This window comes from Aspergillus saccharolyticus (assembly GCF_003184585.1).
Source record: "Aspergillus saccharolyticus JOP 1030-1 unplaced genomic scaffold BP01scaffold_26, whole genome shotgun sequence".
Lineage (NCBI taxonomy): Eukaryota > Fungi > Ascomycota > Eurotiomycetes > Eurotiales > Aspergillaceae > Aspergillus > Aspergillus saccharolyticus.
Genome location: NW_020290636.1, coordinates 258,340 through 279,571, shown reverse-complemented (window position 1 = coordinate 279,571; position 21,232 = coordinate 258,340). Strand labels below are relative to the sequence as shown.

Sequence of the window (21,232 nt, the reverse complement as noted above, 5' to 3'; positions counted from 1 at the left end):
ATTCTTATTGAGGATCATCATGTTCGTTTGATCTCTGGGTTTGATATAAAGTTGTAGTATGTATACAACTTATGAGGAGCGGGAGTCTTTGTATATGTTATATGTACTCCCCGCAATTCCTCCCCACTTTCTCCTCATCGGGGATTCGAGTCTGCCGATAGATAGGGAGTGGTTGGCTTACTCTTCATTGCTTTGATTGGGGAAGAGTATAGAATATTACCAAGGTGATAGTAATTCGCATAGCCGCGAGCACTGTAGACGACTGGTGATAGTGAAGATATCCTAGTTCTCATGTGTATTCATCCCCCGGATAACTACAAACAGACTCAAATGGATATTTCCGCGAATCCAGGCAAGATCAGTATAATTAACCAAACCACCAGGCAGTTCCCAAAAATGACGCCACCAATTCTCACCAAATCAACTGCGCCCCCAGTTGTGCGAACCAAAAAAGAAAAAAATGGGCCAGGCACCAGGATTTCCGCAGCGCTTGGCCTCGAAGTCTTGGCCCGCAACCGGTGGTTGACCTACCGTTGGCCTTACAGGGCGGATCAATCCCCATCACTTGGCCCGCCCCCCCAGCCACTATATGAAGAGGAGAGAGAACGAACCGTGGGTTTCTTGTTTCGAGAGAGGATAGAGATTTTTGTTTTTTTCTTTTTTTAAAACTGGAGACGGACAATCTTACCTACTCTACGGAGTATAATTAACAGTATCTTCAACATCCTTTTAACCCTTCTAACACAACAAAACCCCTTGGTCTCACTGCCAGATCAAAGTACGTATTTACTGGTGTGTGTGAACGGAGGACTCTTCCCGATAACCGAAGGCGAACGAACACCTGATCGGATCTTACTCTACTATTACGGAGAAATCGGATTTCCAAGAACATTATTACATCACTCAGCGAGTCAGCCAGCAGCACCTTCTCCCCTCCCTCCTCTCCTCTCCTCTCCTCTCTTCACGACGATCGCAAGGCAACCACCCCCTTGGGAACTCTAGCATATTGAAAGAAATCGACATTCGAACACGTCTATTACCACAGTATACACATCACATCCAAAGAGTGTGACACACACCCCACCCACACCGTTGGAAGGAAAAAAAAAAAAACACAAAAGAAAAACAGACAAAATGACCACCCGCCTCACCCCCCTCTTCATCCTCTTCGCCATCCTCTTCATCCTCGCCGGCATCGGCTACATCGCCTACTCCATCGTCCAGGACGTCTCGCGCCACACCCGCTCGAAAATGGAAGGCAAGAACGTCATGGTCACGCGCGAGGGCATGAAGGTCGGCGTGCGCGAGGTGAAAGAGGAGGAATATGTGGATCGGAGTCAGAGGTTTGTTTTGTTCCCCTGTTCCCCCGGGACTTTGTGGGGTTGTGAAAGTAGCATACAGGAGTTGCCTGAATTGCAGGATGATTGCTACAAACGCCAATGCGGACGCGGATATGCTAACGTTGGTGTGTGTTGTAGTATTCTCGTGAACATGTGGAATCACACTTCTTTCCCTGCGTATAAGAGTCGGTTCTGGGATATGACGAAGCCGACGAATTGGGGCCAAGAAGCAACAGCAGCACGGCCGGAGAGTCGCAGGAGGAAGTGAAAGGATTTTTTTCTCTTGGGAGACGCAGATACAAATGCAGTGAGAGGCATTGAGATGAGGCGCGGTGGGATTGCTTTACGGGCTTATGAGGCATGCCATGGAGTCTTACCTCTTCTTCAAGACGAAGACTTAAATGAGATATGATTGTTATGAACACAAGGACTACAGTGAACTCAATATATTATTCCCAGCTGCATCCGGACCTATCCTTTTTATGTCACTCCGTTCCCCCAACTCATATATACTCATCACATGCTCACCTCATATCTACATATCCTCGTAATAATCGTAGTCCTGGTTCAGCTTGTAGAACGGATCCGGCTTGGGCTCCCAGCTGCTCCCGTACCAGGTCGGAGTCGTCAGCTTCTCCGGCGTATCCTCGCGCTTGGTGCTGCTGAACACATATTCAAACGTCTTGGCCCATTGCACCCGGTTGTTGAGCCCGTCCAAGCCCCAGAGCTCCTGCAGGAAGTGCAGGATCGACGTGTGGGTGTAGGCTGAGTTATTGGCGTAGCTGGTGCCTTGGTCGTGGATAAGGGTGTTGGCGGGGATGTAGGGGGAGATGAGGAAGGCCGGGACACTGAGAAAGAGTGTCAGCAAGTCTTCCTCACATACTGCTATATTTGACATTCGAAAGGGGAACTTACCGAACGCCCAGACGGGTGTAATCGTAGGTCACATTGTGGCCGTCCGATTCCCCGGAGAAGGTGATGCCATCCTCGGGGGCAGGGATGTTGACGGGCGTGGGGACGTGGTCGGCGAAACCACCATGTTCGTCGAAGTTGATGACGATCAGCCTGGGCTTATCAGTACTTAGACCAACGTAAGGGTGGCGGACTCCATGCTTACACGTTGTCCCAGTACTTGGACTTGCGCACCGCATCGTACAGATGCTTGATCAACTGCTCGCCCGAAGCCATGTTGCTGGTCGGGTGCATTGAATCGATGGTGCAGCACTCCGGGTTGTAGTACGAGAACTGCGGAAGGGTACCCTCCTCGAGGTCGCGGTAGAACTGGTCCGAGTGGACCAGGCGGTCCATGGCGTTGTCTTGCACCCACTGACGGGATTAGTACACTACTTGAAATAAGTGTGCGCAATTGCTTACCTTGTACATGTACGCATCGACAATGTCGGTCTCGTAGTACTGCGGGAAAGCTTAGTTGGTGTCGATGGCATAAACAATAGAGGAACTCACGTTCTTCCAGGTGACGTTCTTGTTGCTGAGCGACTCAAAGATCGAGGTGGCACACGTGGTACCGGTGTAGTTCGCATACCAGCCAGCAGCCTGGTAGGTGTTGTCGACCATGCCGCAGGTGGAGCCAGACGTAGCAAATTGACGATTGGGGTTGGTAGGTCCGGGGTGCTCGGCGTGCTGTTGCTGTTAGAACACAGACAAAGACAGTGACTCGAAAGACTCACGTAGCTATCCCAAAAGGCAAAGTTCTTGGCCAGTTCTGCCAGCGTGGCCGTCTTCTTCTCGTCGTAGGCCTTGATGACGAAGCTGGATTCGCCCGGCGTGGCACTATACTTTTCCGACTGACGCTCAATGAAGCCGCCCATATTGGGGACATCATCCTTGGTAACGTTCCACTTGCGGAAGATCTCGTAGGTGACGCCCGCAAAATTATGGTCCGGATCCGTCAGAGGCACCTCGGTCTCAAATGGCGCCGCGCACACATTCAACGGCTCGCCCCAGACCGTCCAGTTGGGGTTCGTGTACTCGTTGCAGTAGTCGATGTTGCGCAGGTTGTCAATGTCAGGGTGGAAGTCCCAGTAACCCGCAATGTTGTCGAACGAGTGGTTCTCCAACATCAGGTAGACAACATGTTTGATCTGGCCCCCATCCCTTTGAGTCAATTCCATAGTCCCAAGAAATCAAGAAAGGTAGGAACTGACATTCGAGCGAATTTGGTTCCATTGTGCAGTACTTCGCCGATGAGGGACTGCAGTGGCCAAAGAAGCCAAAGCTGAGAGGGTAGCCACGCTCAACTTCATCTTTTCTGTTTGCGATCTGCGGCGGTGTGGCTCCCAGCGTCGTTGTTCTGCGCGCCTCGTAGTCCGATTCCTTCTCCTGTCAGAGGAACAGCGAGGCGCGATATTTATCTTCTTTTTCTTCGTCTGCTGCTTCTCTCCCCACTCCCCTCACACCACCCCCCTAGCGTCCCAGAGGCATCCAGCAGCAGCGCATGCCGGCTGCTTCGGCATAGGCCGACATCCTTCGGAGATAGGCAGGTCCACACGCGACAGACATCGAGTCAGTTGTCTCGGTTCCTGCCAGAAGCAGGATTCTTGGTTTCTTTTCCTTTGTAGTCGCGATAATCGGAGGATTAGTATGACCAATGGCACAGGATGTTGGACTGCACGCTGTGGAGCTGGTTACTCGCCCGCGTGAAAGAGTCCGCATTTGTAGGGGTGGAGAATGAGAAGAGATGTCTGTGAGGGTCAACGCAAGCATGGAAGAATGCAGAACCGTGCAGTTGGAGGTCGTGATTGCGAGAGGTGCATCAGCTGCTCCATTGATTGGTCTTGAAACACGGGCAGAGGAGATTGGGGGACGGGCTCTAGCCCGGTTCGAGAAAGAGACAGCACTTCCTAGTGAGTAGACTTGCAAGGAACATGCCTCTGTAATGTGAGTAGAGAGCAGCGTGATTGCAGGGTGGTTATTGATTGCTGCAGTCGGAGTGCATCTAGACTGGATGTGGTGTAGAGCACAAGTGGACCAGTAGCGCACTGTTGTGCATCCACAGATTAGGAAATGGTTGCAGGTGATTGGTTGTCCCCTTCCAAGCTTCAGGGACTCCGCAGTCCAGTGGGGCTGACTAAGAAATAGCCTGCAGAGGTAGTTGAGGTACCAGCCAATCAGAGCGGCACGTGCCTTCCCCGCGACTGCAGATGACCGCCAGACTGAGAGGCACGTTGTCCCTCACCTCTCTTCCATAGGCCCTTCTCCTCCCCTCAATGGGCACATGGCCTTTGATAACAGCAGGCTATCTGTGCCAGGTACTGTAGAGGGAACAATTGAGAATGGGCACGAGGGAGATTTCTCCAATTTGATAGACAGCCTGTTGACGCCTGTCGCTCAAACCATACTTATCTATACCCGACCCTCCAGCCGTGCAATCTCGCTACTGCTCCCCTCTCCCCCCATTTCTGACTTAATTTGATCCCAGATAATTCCATTTCAATCTTCTTTTTGTTGCGTCTTCTGCCCACCTTCCAAGTTCAGCAAAGACCAGTCCGTGCAGCCATCACCTCTCAGTGTATATATTAACAGCGGCCTGTGGCACCCTGCGTGCAATTTATCATCGTGCCTCTCGGCCATTTGTTCTCAACGACTCCAGAAACCACACAACATGTCGATCTCCTCCATCAAAGGCCTGCTGTCCAGCTACTCCCCAGTCTCAGAATACTCCCCACAACACGACCTGGAGAAAGAATACCCCCTCTCCCTGCGCCATGAAAGCGATAGCGAGTCCACCGCCGGTTCCAGCAGCTCAGTATGCCGGGAAGCACCAGAGAAGAAAGAATCCAAACTCCTCGATGGACGCATCGTCTCCGACGCCATCATTGGCCTCTCCGACGGCATGACCGTGCCATTCGCCCTGACCGCCGGTTTGTCCGCATTGGGAGACACAAAAGTAGTCGTATTTGGAGGCATGGCCGAGCTCATTGCAGGCGCTATCTCCATGGGGCTGGGGGGTTATTTGGGTGCCAAAAGTGAGGAGTAAGTACACCGTACCCACTACATCCCGTCAATGCGTGAGGGGGTGGGGACAACGGAGGAGACAAAGCGGGGTCTGATATGCGCCAAAAAGATAAGGCACGACGTTTGAAAAATAGCAGCGAGCTAACGTTCTTGCTTTTCCTTTCTCTTTTTGTGTCTGATAGGGAGTCTTATCGAGCGACATTGAAAGAGACGAAGCAGGAAATCCGGACGGACCCCGCCTCGGTGACAGAGACCATTTCCGATGTCTTTGCTCCCTATGATCTCCCCGCGGAATTGGTTGGGGAGCTCACGCGACACCTCTCCACCTCCCCCATGCTCCCATCCTTTCTTATGAATTTCCATCACACTGTCCAGGAGCCGTCTGGGTCGCGGGCCTGGGTGTGTGCCCTGACGATTGCGCTGGGGTACTTCATCGGCGGCTTCGTGCCGTTGCTCCCGTACTTCTTTGTCGGGCCGCATGGCGCCTTCTATGCCCTGCAGTGGTCGATCGCCACGATGGTCGTCGCATTGTTTCTGTTTGGTTATGGAAAGACGTGCTTTGTGAGTGGTTGGAAGGGGTCTCAGAACATCTGGCGGGGACTTATTGGGGGCTTCCAAATGGTTCTGGTGGGAGGAGTCGCGGCTGGGTCGGCGATGGGGCTGGTGAAAGGGTTCCAGATGCTGGCGGATGCTCATCAGGGCCATGATCACCAATGAATTTGTTTTTGGTTGTTCTTCTGGCCTTTTCACTCTGTTACTGGCGTTCAAGCGGGCTACAAAATGGGCGTATTGCAATCATGCATTGGGTGATACCGGGTTTTGGTTGACTGGCCGTAGATCCAAAGATGGAATATTGTCATTCATCGGTTCGGTTATTGATACTAGGAGTATATGGAGTACAGTACATAGCTATCGTGAGCTCATGTGGTTAGGGTGAACGAGGAGTATGTCTTTTTTTTTTTTCTTCTTTTTTTTCCTCAATTGTCTGGCGCTCGAGCATGGGATTTTCATGAGGGACTACCCAGTCGACAAAAGTAAGACTGAACTGATGTACTCACTAATTAGAGTAAGTATGCCAATCATCAAACCAAAGGCTAGCTAATCCGAGGATACCACGACTAGGTGCACACAATCCTCACATAATCAACCCGTTCAACTACAACCGCATAACTCCGGACCACCTTAAACACGCATCACATTCCTTCACGCTTGGCCTCGGCTGTGCCAACAGGCTGTCCACCCAATCGGAAACACTAGCAACTACGGAGTACTACCAGTACTTACCCATAGTCCTTATTAACATTCCAGCCCCGTCCAGTGCGGAGACAAGCCCGCACTGCCACAGAACAGCTGGCGCTTCGAATGACTTCTGAGCCTCAGCTCAGCCCATCCCTCCAGCCTTGCGAGGAATTCCTCACGGGGATGGTCGGTGGTCGCCGATCTCTTGCTGATCAGTACTGAAGAATGTGGGGTAAAGAATGTTGCGGAAATGTGAGATGCGTGGGTTATGCGGCTGTGTGTTGATGAAATGTGCCCCCATGATATGTACAGACTACATGTACATACAGTACTGTCGATCTCTGATTCTCGCGTCTCATTCATGGGTGGATAGAAGCCACTACGGATTGGAATAGATTGCTGAGCAAACGATCCTTGCAGTAGCCCACGCTCCACATGCGCGCTGTCTGAGAGAAAATGAGGGGAGGCAAAGCAGGTTAGGTTCTGTGGCTTGAATCAGACCAGAGCCACTCTCCGCAACGCACATGGACAATTGTGCATGATGCAGTTCCCATGTCTTGGACTCTCATCTGAATTTTAACTTTTCTGTGCTATGACTGGAGTAAATGCAACAGAAGAACATCATTGTGATCTTCAAGACAAGGTTAAATGAGTGAGCTATGCATAGTGTTCATTCGGCCGGCAAAGCTGGGCCGAGCAGGAAGAAAGTTCAATAGATCATTGATTGGGGGGAAGCGTTGTTGCTGCAGAACAGGCATGCGGCATGACCTCATTGTCCTGATGGGTCTTATTTAACATTCTGGGGAGATCATGGATCTCGTTCTTGCTTTGTTGCCCGACGGGCACGAGGGCATCAGGTGATTGATTGAGAGATGCATATTGTAATCTGTGTATGTGGGGAACTTCTCTGTACGGAGTAGAAGTTACAGTGAGCGGTGAAGAGAATTGTTGTCAGATCGATCGAATGATGCCTATCACTGTCACTGTCACTGACTGCCACTGAGAGAACCTGTAAAGAGCATCAGGAATATGTATTGGGTAATGTCGAAGTTCTAGAAACGCCAACAGGGCAACGACCCGGATCCGGGAGATCCGCTCTTCCGGGAGGTCGCCCCGTCACTCGATGATGTCCGATGATGTCGTCGATGACCCTTTCCTGCTCTTTCTCTACCATATTCTTTGATCTTGTCAAGCATTCATGATGCAACGAGGGGTAAACCATGTATTTTGTATGTATGTATTGCACTGTTCCATCTAGGAGGGTAATCTCGTACTTCTATGCCAGCAGGCAACAAGGGGGGGTGTGTGTAAGCAAACGAATACGAGAGACACTGCTATTCTCCCCCAGAGGTAAGGTGCTGCCTGCTGTTGTGTGGCTGGGGTGAGGTAGACTGATCCTTTAATTTTATAGCCAAAGTCAACATGCCCCAAGCTACGCGTGCCTGTCGTCAGCTATTCCTAGCTAGTAGCTAGTAGCTACAGCACTGCCTCTGCGTTTTTTGCATCTCTTGTCGAGTTGAGTATTGCAGCTCGGTCAGAATCGCAAGAATCAGCCGACTGGGGGGCATTATTAAGTAAGCGGATCGGGAAGTCGGCCGCGTGAGGCAATCGAAAGAGTCGCAGTTCCGATCGTGCGCCCTCGTCAGAACGTTGCGATGGAGAGCAGTAACAGCAGCAGCAGCAGCAGCAGCAGTAGCAGTATGATTAATTGCTTTGGGGCGGAGGTCATGATGACGCTGCTACCTTCTTCTCTTGCAGCTGTGTGTTCTGCACCTCGTCAGGTCTTCTCTCATCTTGTGACCCCGCTGCGATTAGACTCCAGGAGAGCTCACGAGTAAGCAACAATGACAACAACAAGTTTCAAATCAGGCGATGTGATTTCTCTTCTTGGGTGCAAAGAATCATCACGGCAAGCCGCAGTTGAAGTGGAAAAGACAGGAACGGGTATGTATCGTATACAGCCTGTACCGTAAGAATTCAGAATGTAACACACACACCCTTCTGTGTCCACCACTAGAGACTAAGTGCCTAATAATTCACCACTAGACCGTTGCTTAAACCCTCTAGACCTGCATATCATTTCTCCTTCCCTCGACCCTATTTCTGCTTGTTTATGTTGCCTAAATCCCACCTCATGGTTCAGGTCAGGGGAAAAGGAGCCGCCCGTAGCTGCTACAGTTCAGGGGTGGCTGGAGGGGGGAGGATTGTGATAGTCAGGAGGAATTGGGGCTTTTGAGCAACCAACTCTCTCCTCATTATTTCCTTTCTCGCCATTCTCTAACAAAGAGACTCAACGCGACACGAACAATCGCTGCTGTCATCCTGGGGTTAATGCACCTGGCGCGTGGCCAAATCTGACAGGCACTTGTGTTTCGAGTTGAATGGAGGGGAAGTGGCTGGGGACAGACAGTCTTTTGCTCTTCGTATGAAAAGTGCACCCTGCAGCCTCGTTGGCTGATCTTAAGCTGGACTTGCAGCGGCGGCTATTGTCCGAGCTCTCTGTCGCTGGTCATACTGCAAGAGGTAAGCAATACGATCGAAAGGCTTTATCCATCACATTATTGTGCCCTGGCCTGGAGCCCTGTTGAGGGGAGCTTCTCCGACGCGGGAACATCGGCGGCTACGTCTCCGATCCTTATCCACCCTTTCCTCCAGTTCGTGCGTACTCCGTCTAGGGTTTCGACTCTGTCATGACCGATCATAAATTGTCAGTGTCTGTTGAGTTGAGACCCGGATGCCGATTTCCCGGGAGGAGAGGGCCTGATCCATCTGGTGCTTGATGATTATGTACTTCCCATGTGGAATTGTGGATTGCGGCTGGGCGGAGGAGAATCCTCGGGCCCCAACAAAATCAAATATTTAGTACGGAGTATACAGTTAGTTATACCCAGCAAGTCATCAATAATGATCAGTAATTATGCGTCCAGGCGGGATGATTGTGACCAACCAGACCCCATTTGACCAATTTATGAGACCGTTGTGGATTAAGCGAAATTGAGAGAGCGGAGATCCACTGCTTCCTGTTGGTTGTTCTGCCTTGGGCGTATCGCTGTGTCTCTTCTATCTCTATCTGATACCGACTGTGTATAAACCTACAAACATCGGGGTCAGATCATCATTTGCTGGTGCATGAAATTAGTGATATGTATCTTGCACAGCTCTTCTGCGCACCGCGTTGCTTTAAAATCTCAGCAGGGACTCCGCAGGAGTAGAATTTCGCATATATATCAAAATATCAAGGATGTATAAATTGAAATAGTCGTGAAGCCTGACCGAGGCGTGCTTTTGGCTTTGTAGCCTCCAGTCCGCTCCGATCCGCCCGTAGTTCGGTGTTTGCCCTTTCCGTTGTCCGAGCAGAAATTTTCTGTTCTTTTTTTTTTTTTTTTTCCCTTTTCTCATGTAAGCAGATACCCTGGTTTCTCAGGCACTTCCGAGGCTGACCAGTGAAACTAAGCACTAAACAGGTAAAGGCGGTAATGAATCATCCTGAAAGAGAGTAGACCAGGGCCAGTGGTGACGACATGATACGGGGGCCAAACGGGTAATACGAGTACGATTCTGTTAGTTACTGCCTTACTCCCGTACCCTCCGTACCCGTCGTGGTCCGTCGCCCCATCCAGTCCATCCCATCTCTAGTACTCAGTACTACTACTTTACTACTACTGATCCCCAAAGACCAAAACCAAGCCTACCTGCAAAATCCTCAGATCCTCGTCCCATTGTTCCCTTCCTCCTTCTTTCTCCTCCTCTTCTCTTCTTCTTCTCTTTACATTTCTCCTCTACCTCTTTTTCCTCCCTTCCTATTGTTTCATTTCCACCCATCTCCTTACGCTCCATCCTATTTCTCCGGCTCCGTGGCCATCTTACGCCCCTCGCGACTGTCTCCTCGTTCTCGGTCGACGGTCTCTCTATCGCCCTTACGGTCCGTCCGCCTTGCGTCAGAGAAACCCCTACCAACGTGACCACCCCGAGCTTCCTCGTTTGGCCGCTGGAGACCGGAGCCCGCGCTCCCAGTTCGTTGCTATAACTCAATTTCAATTCTCCGCTTGGTGGATCGAAACGTTCTGTTCCAGGGTCTTTCCCTCGACTCCGGTCACGTTGACGCCGAGACAACATCACCACCTTCCTCCCCTTTCCGTCAGCTCCGCCTCGAATTCTCATATTGCACTGGGGCCTTCTCAGCTGGCACCTTTGTTGGACGACAAAAGAAGAGACTCACCCGGCCAGTTCACGGAGTCTCTTCGTACCGAGACTAGCCGCCGAGATGAATAGTTCCCTTCCCACCTGGAAGGATCGGACGCAGAACCAGTTTGGCAAGCTTCAGATCCAAGTACCATGGCGTTCCATTCAGCTGCTGGTTCCGCATCGCATGCGACGGAAGATTCGTTCGAAGCTGCGCAGCAGACTTTCTCCGATTTCGTCGATTTCGACGCTGCAGACGTCTTTTTCGCCCGTCGACACCCTTCGATCACTGCAGAGCCATCGGTGGACGTTGTATGACTTCCAGTATCTGCTCCTGTTGATCATCGGGATCTTCTCCCTCAGCATGATGGGTGCTCCCGGGCCATTGGCAAAAACAGCCGTCTTCACCCTTCTCCTGATCTCGCTGCTGCTTCCGATCACTCGCCAATTCTTTCTTCCCTTTCTGCCTATTGCCGGTTGGCTTATCTTTTTCTACGCTTGCCAGTAAGTGCATCCGTGAGATGGAATTATGGATCACAGGGTCTTACATCGGGCGGACAAGGACTGATTCTCTTGGTTATAGGTTCATTCCTAGTGATTGGCGTCCTGCAATCTGGGTCCGCGTGCTTCCGGCCCTGGAAAACATCTTGTACGGTGCAAACATCAGCAACATTCTGTCTGCTCACCAGAATGTGGTTCTGGATGTGCTTGCGTGGATTCCGTACGGTCTGTGCCATTACGGTGCGCCGTTCGTCTGCTCGCTCATCATGTTCGTCTTCGGTCCTCCCGGCACTGTCCCGCTTTTCGCCCGTACCTTCGGTTACATCAGCATGACTGCCGTCGCTATTCAGCTCTTCTTCCCATGCTCTCCCCCGTGGTATGAGAATCTCTACGGCCTGGCACCGGCCGACTACTCGATGCCCGGTAACCCCGCCGGTCTTGCCCGCATCGACAAGCTCCTTGGAATTGATCTGTACACCTCGGGCTTCAGACAATCACCCGTCGTGTTCGGTGCCTTCCCTTCGCTGCACGCGGCGGACTCGACGTTGGCTGCCTTGTTCATGAGCCACGTCTTCCCGCGGCTGAAGCCGTTGTTCGTCACCTACACTTTGTGGATGTGGTGGGCAACAATGTATCTGTCGCACCACTATGCAGTGGATCTGGTTGGCGGTGGCCTGCTGGCCACGGTCGCGTTCTACTTTGCGAAGACCCGATTCCTCCCGCGTGTCCAGAGTGACAAGACCTATCGCTGGGATTACGACTACATCGAAATCGGCGACTCAGCTCGCGCCTATGGCTACGACTTGGCTAGTCTCGATGGCGACTTCAATCTCGACAGTGATGAGTGGACGGTTGGATCCTCCTCCTCGGTGTCCTCCGGCTCCCTGAGCCCTGTCGATGATCATTACACATGGGAAGGAGAATCTCTGGCTTCCCCGATTACCGACATCGAGTCCGGAAGACATATCATCAGCCCTTGATAACCGTTCCGACGTGCCACCAACACCACACTGCATATAGCATTCGCTTCTTGCATCTATTTATGATTGGCGTTTAACATTTGACGACATGCCGGGTTTATTGCATCGAGCCAATTTCGACACATATATCTTTAATATCGATCCCGTTTCTCTGTTCGGCCAAACTTATGGCTGACTCTTTTGGAGTCTGTCACTCGATGGCTTCTTCTTCGCCTCTTTGTACTATCACCACAATACTTTGGTAGCCTCTCCGCTTCCTCCAGTCTAATCTCGGAGCTCCGTCGGTAATATTAATGCGCAAGGCCCGGCAATCTCTATTCGGATCACGCCGGTGTCTTGCTCACGACGCTCGCATCTGGGAACCCTTGTCTGGAGGCCTTCCGGAACGGCCTCATTCGCTTCGAAACCTACTTTCGTCCTTCGCTTTCCAGCTGGTCGAGCCTTTACCCTTCATATCTTCTGCTCGGCCAGGTACATAGACTTTTTATCAATTCGTGTCGATCGCTCACCATTGGCGCCTGGGCTCTGAACCTTTCAATGAGAAAAAAGTTGATTGGAGGCGCACCTCGCTCGCTTCTCAGTTCGCGCTTGATTCGCTATGCATCAACAAGGATGCAATGTTGTTTAATGACCTTTCTGCATCGGCATATAGACAAAGGGGCTTTGACGATCCTCTTGCTCTCAGGCTGCTGCGACTATCCTGAGACATGTGTTGTCTGTTGTTGAGGAGACAGGGGCTGATTTGTTCCGGGATCGGATTCGGGGAAGAGATCATCGACGCAAGGAGCACTTTAATGAGGACCTGCATATGGCGGCGGAGGATAATCCTTTTCTCTTATTCGTCTGTTCCCGTCTTAAAAAAACCCCACGTGGGAGGTGGAGATGGAGGGCAATTGCGCTGGTTGTTCTATGCTGCTGTGTGGGGGAGAGTGCACAATCCAGTCGAGGTCAATTCATATCCTGACGCAACACATGCCTTACTTCAGCCCTCGTGAACCTATTCTCGAACACCTTATTCCTTGAGCCTATTGTACCCTCAGTCATCCTCATGGTCATGTGAATACGAGGCAGTGCGTCAGGAAGGAATTGCTCGAGCCGTTGGATATCTCATGCATCCCTTTTGCGCTCCTTGTCGCAAAAGCAGCGCCGAGCACCAGTTTCCGGTTGCCCAGCATTCTTAATTATAATTATTCTCTCAACCAGGCAGTGTTATGACTTATGAAAAGAAACTTGAACCTACTCTTGTTATGTGTATGATGTGTATATTGAAATACAATTTTCCCCCCAGATTGGTCCTTATGTATGATTGTATGTGTTTGAGTTGTAGCGTTACAAACTCATTGAGTAATCCTATGCATGTAGAATCTCAAGTCCTATGTGATCAACTTCGGGGTTTATCTATTTTGGAGTGCGTATAGCATCTCCACAATACCCAGGAATGGGGAGCGGGAGGTAAGGGAGTTGGGCTCCTCTCGTAGCCCCCTCCCTCCGCGGTCACCACGTATGAGAGGGCTCTCAGGTGGGAATTTTTGCTCGAAGTCAGGGGCATCCTCTTTCCAGACTCTACATTCATGGAAGCATGTTTCACCCTTTTCATAAGTCGAGTTTACCTTTCTTCTACCATACAAAGAACTGTCCAACAAAGGATGCATACTAGCCGGATTAATACGGTATACAACTTTTGATGGTCTGGGTGGGCTTACAGGCAGACTACTGTTACTATGTCTTGATACAGGCGATATATGGACTGTTCCAACCAACAGTCATCTTTCCCTCTCTGTCCTTTACGACCGACCTCTTCGTTAACATTAAGTAGTCACTTCCATCTAGAGATTACCCACCATATGTCGTTCTCCAAGCACAAACCGAACCGCTGTACTTTCGTCTTCATCCTCCTCCTCCAATATTTTGGAGAAACAGACTCAGTAATCCTGTGTTTGGTTGAAGGTGTGTTGAAAGCGAAGGAAAATCAACCTCCACTATCCAATCGATACTTGTTTACAAGAGACCAGAAGATTCTTCCTCCCGCTGTCGGAGGTCGGATTTCAGCGATCATGGAGAAATAAGTCGATTGGCTATCCTTACAATTCCAATTTCATAGAGTAGATGTGTCCGTTGGGTATCGTGCTTCTAGTGGTCCTGCACCAGCCCACTTCAGTCGGTGTACTCTATTGGCCTTCACCAGTCGGGCTCGAAGCATCCTACTCCAAGATTTACCACACCAAATGGCCTACTTACTATACCAAGGTTGAGAAGATTGGTTAGCTCTAAAGACATCACTCTGGGATCCGGAGCACTCGAATCGTCTGATGCTCGCGGCAGGTGGCGCACGTCGGGACGTCCAGGAGGGCCTTTTTTTTCGAATATAAGTAAAAACGTCTATTGCTTGCCGATATCTTTTAGATGCTATGTTTCCAATGATCTCTGATCATTCCATTGAATCATGGTCTAAAGTGCCACGCTAGTGCTTCGTGATTTTGAATACAGTCTTTCCTGCTTTAGGATGTAGTGCAGTCTCTTCGGCACGCTTCATTGAAAAAGAATAAGAGGTGTATAAGTATGCATGTATACGATCATTTGTCGATCAATTTAGACAGGGAAATCTGACGGTGAATGCTAAGATCAAGAGGTCTTGGACCGAATAGCAAAGAAAGAAAAATATTAGTAGACGCTTCCTCTAATGCTTTGGTCTTCGCGGCGTTGGGCTTCTAAGTCATCGGCTTCGACTTTAGGGGTCATGACAATGTGGTCGTTAGATTCGTCTATGTGCTCGTCGTGCTCGTGCTCGGATTCGGGTTCGGGTTCATAAGTGTGGCTGGTGTCTTCGTGGACGTGCTGACACTGGTCTGATTGACATGTAGCGCATTGCTCGGGCAAATACTCGTCACGTTCGTCGCCGCGGTGGTGTTGCTGCGGCTGAAGAAATTGGTGTTGAGTCAAGATATTGGCTACTCGCTTCGCTTGTATTGCTCGTCGACCACCTCCGGTGGTCGACAGGAGAGGGTGGCGATGGTAGTTGTGAGAGCGGGTCCGACGCGGCCGATCGCTCTGTCGGTTACTGCTTTCGTCGTCGCCATCGTTGCCGAGATCCTGGGACTGTTTGCGAGAGGAGTCGCGACGCTGGGTATGGTGATGATGATGGTGTTGTTGATGGGGGTATAGGTGGTTTGAGGTAGAGGCGGAGCGAGATCGGGCTTCTGGAGCTGACTGGGAGGACTCGTGCTGGAGTTCGTGCCTTTCGTCCCGCTCGTCCTCGGATGGTGCCAAACTGTTCGCTCCGCTCAGAGAGCCCCCGCCATCACGGCCTACAAGGTGCAGGTAAGCGTAGTTGGAGCGGGGTGGGTGGAGAAGGTGGTCTTCGCTGTCGCGGTGAAAATGCCGGAGGTCTGGCCGGCGGGGAACGGCATTCGAGCTTGGACTGGGACTGGAACGAGTCGACGAAGGGAACGGATGGTCGGAGATCTGCGTTGTCTCGTTCAAAGCGATTGCTCTGGTTCGAATGGGCAGTGTCGTTTCCGAGCTTGCGCTTGAGACCGCGAGTTCCAGCTGTGTGCCATGAAACTCGTACTTGGGCGACGGCGCGGGATGTGTTCTTTCCAAAGGGCGAACATCCCTCGACCGATCTCCGAGAGCCGGCTCAGGGGCGGCAATCATATGCGGTTCTCCATGTGTAACTGTTTCTTGCGAAGTTGTATTCGGCGAAGTATCGTGGCCAGTGGTGGTGTTGTCCGGGCACTGACTAATTTCGCTTGTCTTTCTGGAAACTGGCGACGATGTGTCAACATGAAGCTTGGGCTGTTCAGACCCGTTCGCTCGAGATACGCGCAAAGAATTTCCTCTCCGAATCCCATGATTGCACCCCTCGGGACAGCCGCCCCATTTGCGTCTCACCGGTACCGGCGTTGTCTCCGATGGCGTGGCAGGCTGCGCAGGGCTGAGACCTTTGGCTGCGCGTTCGTGCTGCCGCTCCATCTCTTTCTCCTTGCGCAAATCAGACCATGTCCGGAGCTGGTTCTGAAGGACATATTTGCCATTGTCCGGGTTGAGTTTCATGATAACAAACTCGCAGTGGTTGATGTTCCGGAGATCCTCGAAGTACTCCACGCTCCAATGGTACCACTTCATGAGGAACACTCTAGTCATCAGCCCGTGCGTAACCAGCACACAGACACTAGCAAAGTCGTTCTCTCCAAACAGGCGCCAAAGGGATTCATTAAACCCACTCACACGGTCGTACGCATCTGCGGCGGACTCGCCGTTGGGTATTCGGTAAAAAAAGTGTCCATAATCAGCCCTCTCCAGCCACATGCGCTCCATCTCGGCTGAACAAGGCTGAAAGTTGCCAAAGTCCTGCTCTCGCAACCGGGGTTCCTCGTAGACCTTGATCGTGTGGCGGGGGAACGGGGATGGTGACGGCGAGTCCGATGTCAATGATTCAAGGATGCCCTCGGTGGTTTCACGGGTGCGACGATAGGGAGATGTAAAGAAATGTATCGTGTCATCTGGTCGGAGGAGGGCGCGTAACTTGCTTCCTGCTTCCAGCGCCTGGCGGTGTCCTTCCGGGGTGAGTTTTACCCGGTGATCCGGGATAGTTTGATGGATCTCGCGGTTTTTGTTCCCTTCCGATTGAGCATGTCGGATCAGAATGATCATCTGTGACACCTGTCAGTGACTCAAGTGGGATCGCCGTCGAGGGCTGTGACACTTACCCGCGGCTTGCCCATGGTTGCTATGTCATGCGGTGGTGTCAGTTAGTGTGGGGATACGAGGGGTACAGTACGGTGCAGTGCAATCGAACACGAAAGCACAAACTGCGCCCACAGATTAATGACTTCTCTGAAATGACTGTGACTCACGGGATCTACTTACTTCTACCGCGAGAACAGATCGAAGGGAGAAGCAGCAAAGAGCGTGGGTGAGTTTGGATGGAAGAGAGAGAGGATTTGCAGTGCGGCGAGACCATTGGAGGAACCTGGGGATTGCCTGATTCAGTTTAGCGCTGTCCGGTGATGTCAGTGCCCTGGTTAGTCAGCAATGGCCAGGCCAGGCACAATTTCCCAGTACAAATTGACTATCATTCTATGGAGTATGTTGCGATACCATGAAGATATAATCATCCTCACCAGCCTTTGCTTGGGAATGAATGCCTTAGTACCTATTTGCGCCGCGGGACCTCGCTTTACGCAAAGAATTAGACAAACTGGCACCCGCTCATTCTATTGAACACGTAAGATCCCTCGTATATGGTGGTACTTAAGTAGTTGAAAGGTCGACCCTATGTGGGGGAGGGGTGGAGTAGAGATTCTTGCGTCCTCATGCTTGATATCTTCAATATTGGGGTAAGAAGGATCGTTGTCACGGTGTTACTGGTGTGGCTGACAGTATGGTGGATATGACCCGCCAAGGCGGCATGCCGTGCCAATCCGTCGCAAACCAAAGCTGGCCAGTTTCTCCTGCTTCAAGACATCTCCCACTTCCTTTATCCCTTTTGTCTCTCGACTTAGGAGCAAGCAGCCATGGCTGACTATCTTTATGAGCTTCTAGCTCCTCAGCTAGGTGCAACCCCTAATGCTTCTTCCGCTCCCCGCTCCCCGGAGCACGATACCACCACCGCCCAGTATCTCAACCGCCTCCCCACCCTCTCCCTTCAAGCATTGCAGACGACAGAGCCCCAATCCCTAACGCAAGCCTCACACTCAACACTTTTGTCGCTACAGGCGCTGTCAAACCGCTCGCACAAAGCCTTCATCGCTTCCGCAGACAATTTGTCCAACCTTCGCACCACAATACCCCAGTTGACCCGCGACGCCCAACAACTACGAAATGCTATTCCCAAACTCGACGAGGAGGCGGTCCTGTTCTCTTCCAAATATAGCAGGGCCACGGAGAATGCAGCGCTCGAGCGACGGAAGAAGGTTATGCAGCTGGCAAGAAACATTGACCGGCTTTCCGATATTCTGGAGCTGCCCACCTTGCTGGCCACAGCAGTGTCATCGGCTGCGGCCAGCTCAGGTGGGACCGGTAGTTCCGCTTCGACCACATATTCCACCGCCCTGGATCTATATGCGCACATTAAGAGACTGCAGACCTTATACCCGAACTCCCCGCTCATCAAAGACGTGGTGATGCAGGCAGATGAAGCAATGAGGGACATGACCTCGAGTCTCATTGCTGGACTTCGTACACAGAACCTGCGGCTAGCAGCTGCGATGAGGACAGTTGGCTGGCTACGGCGAGTGGCGCCCGAGTTAGAAAATCTCTACAGTGATGGAGATACTATTCCAGGAGAGGGTGCGTTGGGTGCCGTGTTTCTGATCTGTAGACTGGCGAATCTGGTTACCATGCTCGAGGCCCTGGACCCTTTGCGAGACTTGGCCGACCAGGAGACGCAGCGGCGGCTCCACAAAAACGAAAAACCCAACAGTGCGACAGGCACCTGGTCAGAGGGCCACCAGACGGAGAAATACTTGAAACGATATGTCGAGATTTTCCGCGAACAGAGTTTCGCGATTGTCTCCTTGTACAAAAACATCTTCTCTCCTGACCAGTCCGAGTCGGAACTGGCTGTCACAGGTCTACGTGGGATTGATCGTCGAGTCAAGGCGGCAGCCTCTAAATCGGGCCGGAATGAAAGCCCCTTTCAACGTCTGCCATCCGCTCTGGCTACCTTTCCCATGCAACTGGTCGAACTACTCGCGGATACCTTGCGCACGTATCTTCCCAATGTCCGCGACAAGAGCTCGCGCGAAAGTCTCTTGACCCAGGTTTTGTACTGTGCAGCCAGTCTTGGTCGACTGGGAGGGGATTTCGGAATGATCCTCACGGAGCTGGGAGACGAGGAGGACAAAGATGCTGCTGATGACCTGGCCTGCGAATGGGAGGAGATAACACGGAAACACCGAGCCTTGGCAGGGCGGTTGGAACAGCTGACTGGAGGCAGTGCAACAACAGGGCCTGCCAAAACAACAAAATGACAAACAGACAAGTGACAAAGGACGTACTCTGTAAGGCTGTTTTTTTGGGTGGCCAGCAAAGATGCCAACAAACAAACATATGACATTGTCAGTCTCAAGATTGATTGAAGGGATGAAGCAGTGAGCGTCTTTTGTTTCCCATCAATGAGGGAGAAACGGGGGGACACCCGGGGGTTACTAACCCGATAAGGCATGGCATCCGCCGTCCAATGCTGTCTGGACCATCCGTCATCCTCTCCAGTCGCCCTCTCTCCTCCCTCTCTCTCCCTTCCTCCCTTTATCCCCCTCCCATCTTCCCTCTCCATCTTCCCTCTCTTTCCTCTTGCTCAATGATTGCATAACCTGTACTATCCATACTCCAAGTTTTGAAACGTACTCGAAGCTGTGTTTTGTGACTTACCGGTGCTGGTTTCCGGTATCTCACTTTGCCTTCACCTCCCCCCACCGCCGTCGTCTGTTGTGACGTCCTCCCTTGCATACTGTGCTACTGATCAATTCGCTGTTGAGCAATGAAGATATTCCCCCTGACCGCGTGAAGATATCCCAACATTGACATATCTCTGCGATCCTTGATTCGACCTTCTGCCCTCTCTCCTGTCACCGCAGCGACATTTCGATGGCTGCCCCCACCCCCTCGACCACTGGATTGATCGATCCCACGAAACAGGCCGAATATCCTATTGTACTGGGCGATCGCCTCGCTGGCAAGGGCGCATCAGATTCCCAGCTGTTCAACGTCCAATACAACTACAAAACCAAGTCTGCGACCGCCCGTTCCGTCATCTCCCGCTCGAAGCAGTCTCAGGATCGTTACAATCTGACGATCACAGATAAAGCACCGAATGCTGAGCAGAATGTGCTGACCTACACCTATCAAGGTAGTGTAGATCCTGCACAAGCGGCGTTGGAATCGGGGGAGCATAATCTTGTCTTGGTATATGACCCCAGCCGGAAAGCGTTCGTTCTAGAACCAGTCGCGGCACAGCTCAACTTCAACCTTCGGTCGGCCCCCGCGAAATCACGTAAGCAGGTGCTCGAACAATATGAACAACTACGAACACTACAGGAGGAAGACCAGGGATCAGGGGACGATCGGGCTTCTGACAATGCCAGCGGTAATGATGACGGTCCAGCGGATGACAACAATCCCTACGACTTTCGACATTTTCTTCCGAAGGAGAATGCCGATGATGATAAGTCTGCGTCGGACGCCAGCATAGGCAAAAGTGCGACACCCCTCATGTCTGCTGCCAAACCCACACGAAGTCCCAGGCCCGTGCTTGAAAAACAGAAGCAGCGAGAGCCACCTCTCCGGAAGAAGGAACGAGCAGAGGCTGTCAAACCCCCGAAGTTCACACCGACACAAGCGCCTCCGAAATCGCCGGTACGAAGTGAACGCAAAGGGGCCGATCGAAAAGTGGCTAGAGAGGATGAGGTGCGGAACGCCAGGGCGAAATCTCCCCCGGCTGAGACGGGCTTGGGCTTGGTCTCGTCTCAGGTCAATGAGCCTTCACCGGGGTCGAACATCATCATTGATGGTGACCTGATCATCGAGATGGGCTCGCCGCGGCCGTCAAGGATCGACACGACCTACTTCTCCGACACGCATACCCCGGCCAGTGAAGACCGCGAGGACGAAGACGATGAAGATGTTGACCATCTCCGACTTCCTTCTCCGGCCGGTCATGGGAAGGCACCTGCAGTGCGCGAGCCTGTCTCTGCCCCGCCCATGGACGAGGATGAGCTGGATGATGATGATGCATTGGCCGCCGAGATGGAGGCAGCCTTTGAAGAGAGTGCCCGGGAGGAAGAAGAGGCGCGTAGCCAACAGTCGCAGCCACAGTACTCGTCGCATCTATACCACGCTCCGAGTGAGGATGAGAGTGAGGTCAGCGAGGAGGAGTAAACCGTATCCCTTACGGCATTCGACTTCTATATATGTATTAATTCTGTAGTAAGCTACATATCGATATAAGCAGGACGCAGTGGGATGGGGTGATTGATGGCCATTGAAGACTACTCCGTAAGCTGTTGCACCGTA

General features: G+C 51.7%; 7 protein-coding genes across 7 annotated transcripts; 5 read left to right on the top strand and 2 right to left on the bottom strand.

Annotated features, from left to right (window-relative positions):
• Positions 1-1,134: 1,134 nt before the first annotated feature.
• BP01DRAFT_262608 (uncharacterized protein) lies at positions 1,135-1,554 on the top strand (the record flags this gene model as incomplete). The annotated part of the gene is made up of 2 exons (XM_025571316.1): positions 1,135-1,343; positions 1,479-1,554. Coding segments are annotated over 2 exons (285 nt in total), but the record flags the coding sequence as incomplete, so codon positions are not given.
• Positions 1,555-1,782: 228 nt separating this feature from the next.
• BP01DRAFT_358518 (phospholipase, PLC-D) lies at positions 1,783-3,633 on the bottom strand. Its single transcript, XM_025575455.1, has 7 exons — positions 3,506-3,633; positions 3,029-3,442; positions 2,805-2,981; positions 2,715-2,753; positions 2,458-2,666; positions 2,256-2,405; positions 1,783-2,188 (listed from the first exon to the last, which is right to left on the bottom strand). The coding sequence occupies exons 1-7, from the start codon at positions 3,602-3,604 to the stop codon at positions 1,876-1,878; spliced, it is 1,401 nt and encodes a 466-aa protein (XP_025429530.1). The 5' UTR covers positions 3,605-3,633; the 3' UTR covers positions 1,783-1,875.
• Positions 3,634-4,562: 929 nt separating this feature from the next.
• BP01DRAFT_358516 (VIT1/CCC1 transporter family protein) lies at positions 4,563-6,278 on the top strand. The gene is made up of 2 exons (XM_025575454.1): positions 4,563-5,333; positions 5,498-6,278. Exons 1-2 carry the CDS (start codon positions 4,963-4,965, stop codon positions 6,030-6,032), a joined length of 906 nt encoding a protein of 301 aa, XP_025429529.1. The 5' UTR covers positions 4,563-4,962; the 3' UTR covers positions 6,033-6,278.
• A 4,372-nt stretch (positions 6,279-10,650) lies between these two features.
• Positions 10,651-12,571, top strand: BP01DRAFT_100467 (phosphatase PAP2 family protein). The gene is made up of 2 exons (XM_025570235.1): positions 10,651-11,240; positions 11,320-12,571. Exons 1-2 carry the CDS (start codon positions 10,819-10,821, stop codon positions 12,215-12,217), a joined length of 1,320 nt encoding a protein of 439 aa, XP_025429528.1. The 5' UTR covers positions 10,651-10,818; the 3' UTR covers positions 12,218-12,571.
• A 2,102-nt stretch (positions 12,572-14,673) lies between these two features.
• Positions 14,674-17,131, bottom strand: BP01DRAFT_358514 (acid phosphatase DET1). Its single transcript, XM_025575453.1, has 2 exons — positions 17,087-17,131; positions 14,674-17,028 (listed from the first exon to the last, which is right to left on the bottom strand). The coding sequence occupies exon 2, from the start codon at positions 16,868-16,870 to the stop codon at positions 14,879-14,881; it is 1,992 nt and encodes a 663-aa protein (XP_025429527.1). The 5' UTR covers positions 16,871-17,028; positions 17,087-17,131; the 3' UTR covers positions 14,674-14,878.
• A 474-nt stretch (positions 17,132-17,605) lies between these two features.
• Positions 17,606-19,499, top strand: BP01DRAFT_100440 (Dor1-like family protein). Its single transcript, XM_025570233.1, has one exon. It carries the CDS (start codon positions 17,734-17,736, stop codon positions 19,189-19,191), a length of 1,458 nt encoding a protein of 485 aa, XP_025429526.1. The 5' UTR covers positions 17,606-17,733; the 3' UTR covers positions 19,192-19,499.
• BP01DRAFT_100441 (ELL-associated factor) lies at positions 19,500-21,227 on the top strand. The gene has a single exon (XM_025570234.1). It carries the CDS (start codon positions 19,808-19,810, stop codon positions 21,095-21,097), a length of 1,290 nt encoding a protein of 429 aa, XP_025429525.1. The 5' UTR covers positions 19,500-19,807; the 3' UTR covers positions 21,098-21,227.
• Positions 21,228-21,232: the final 5 nt, after the last annotated feature.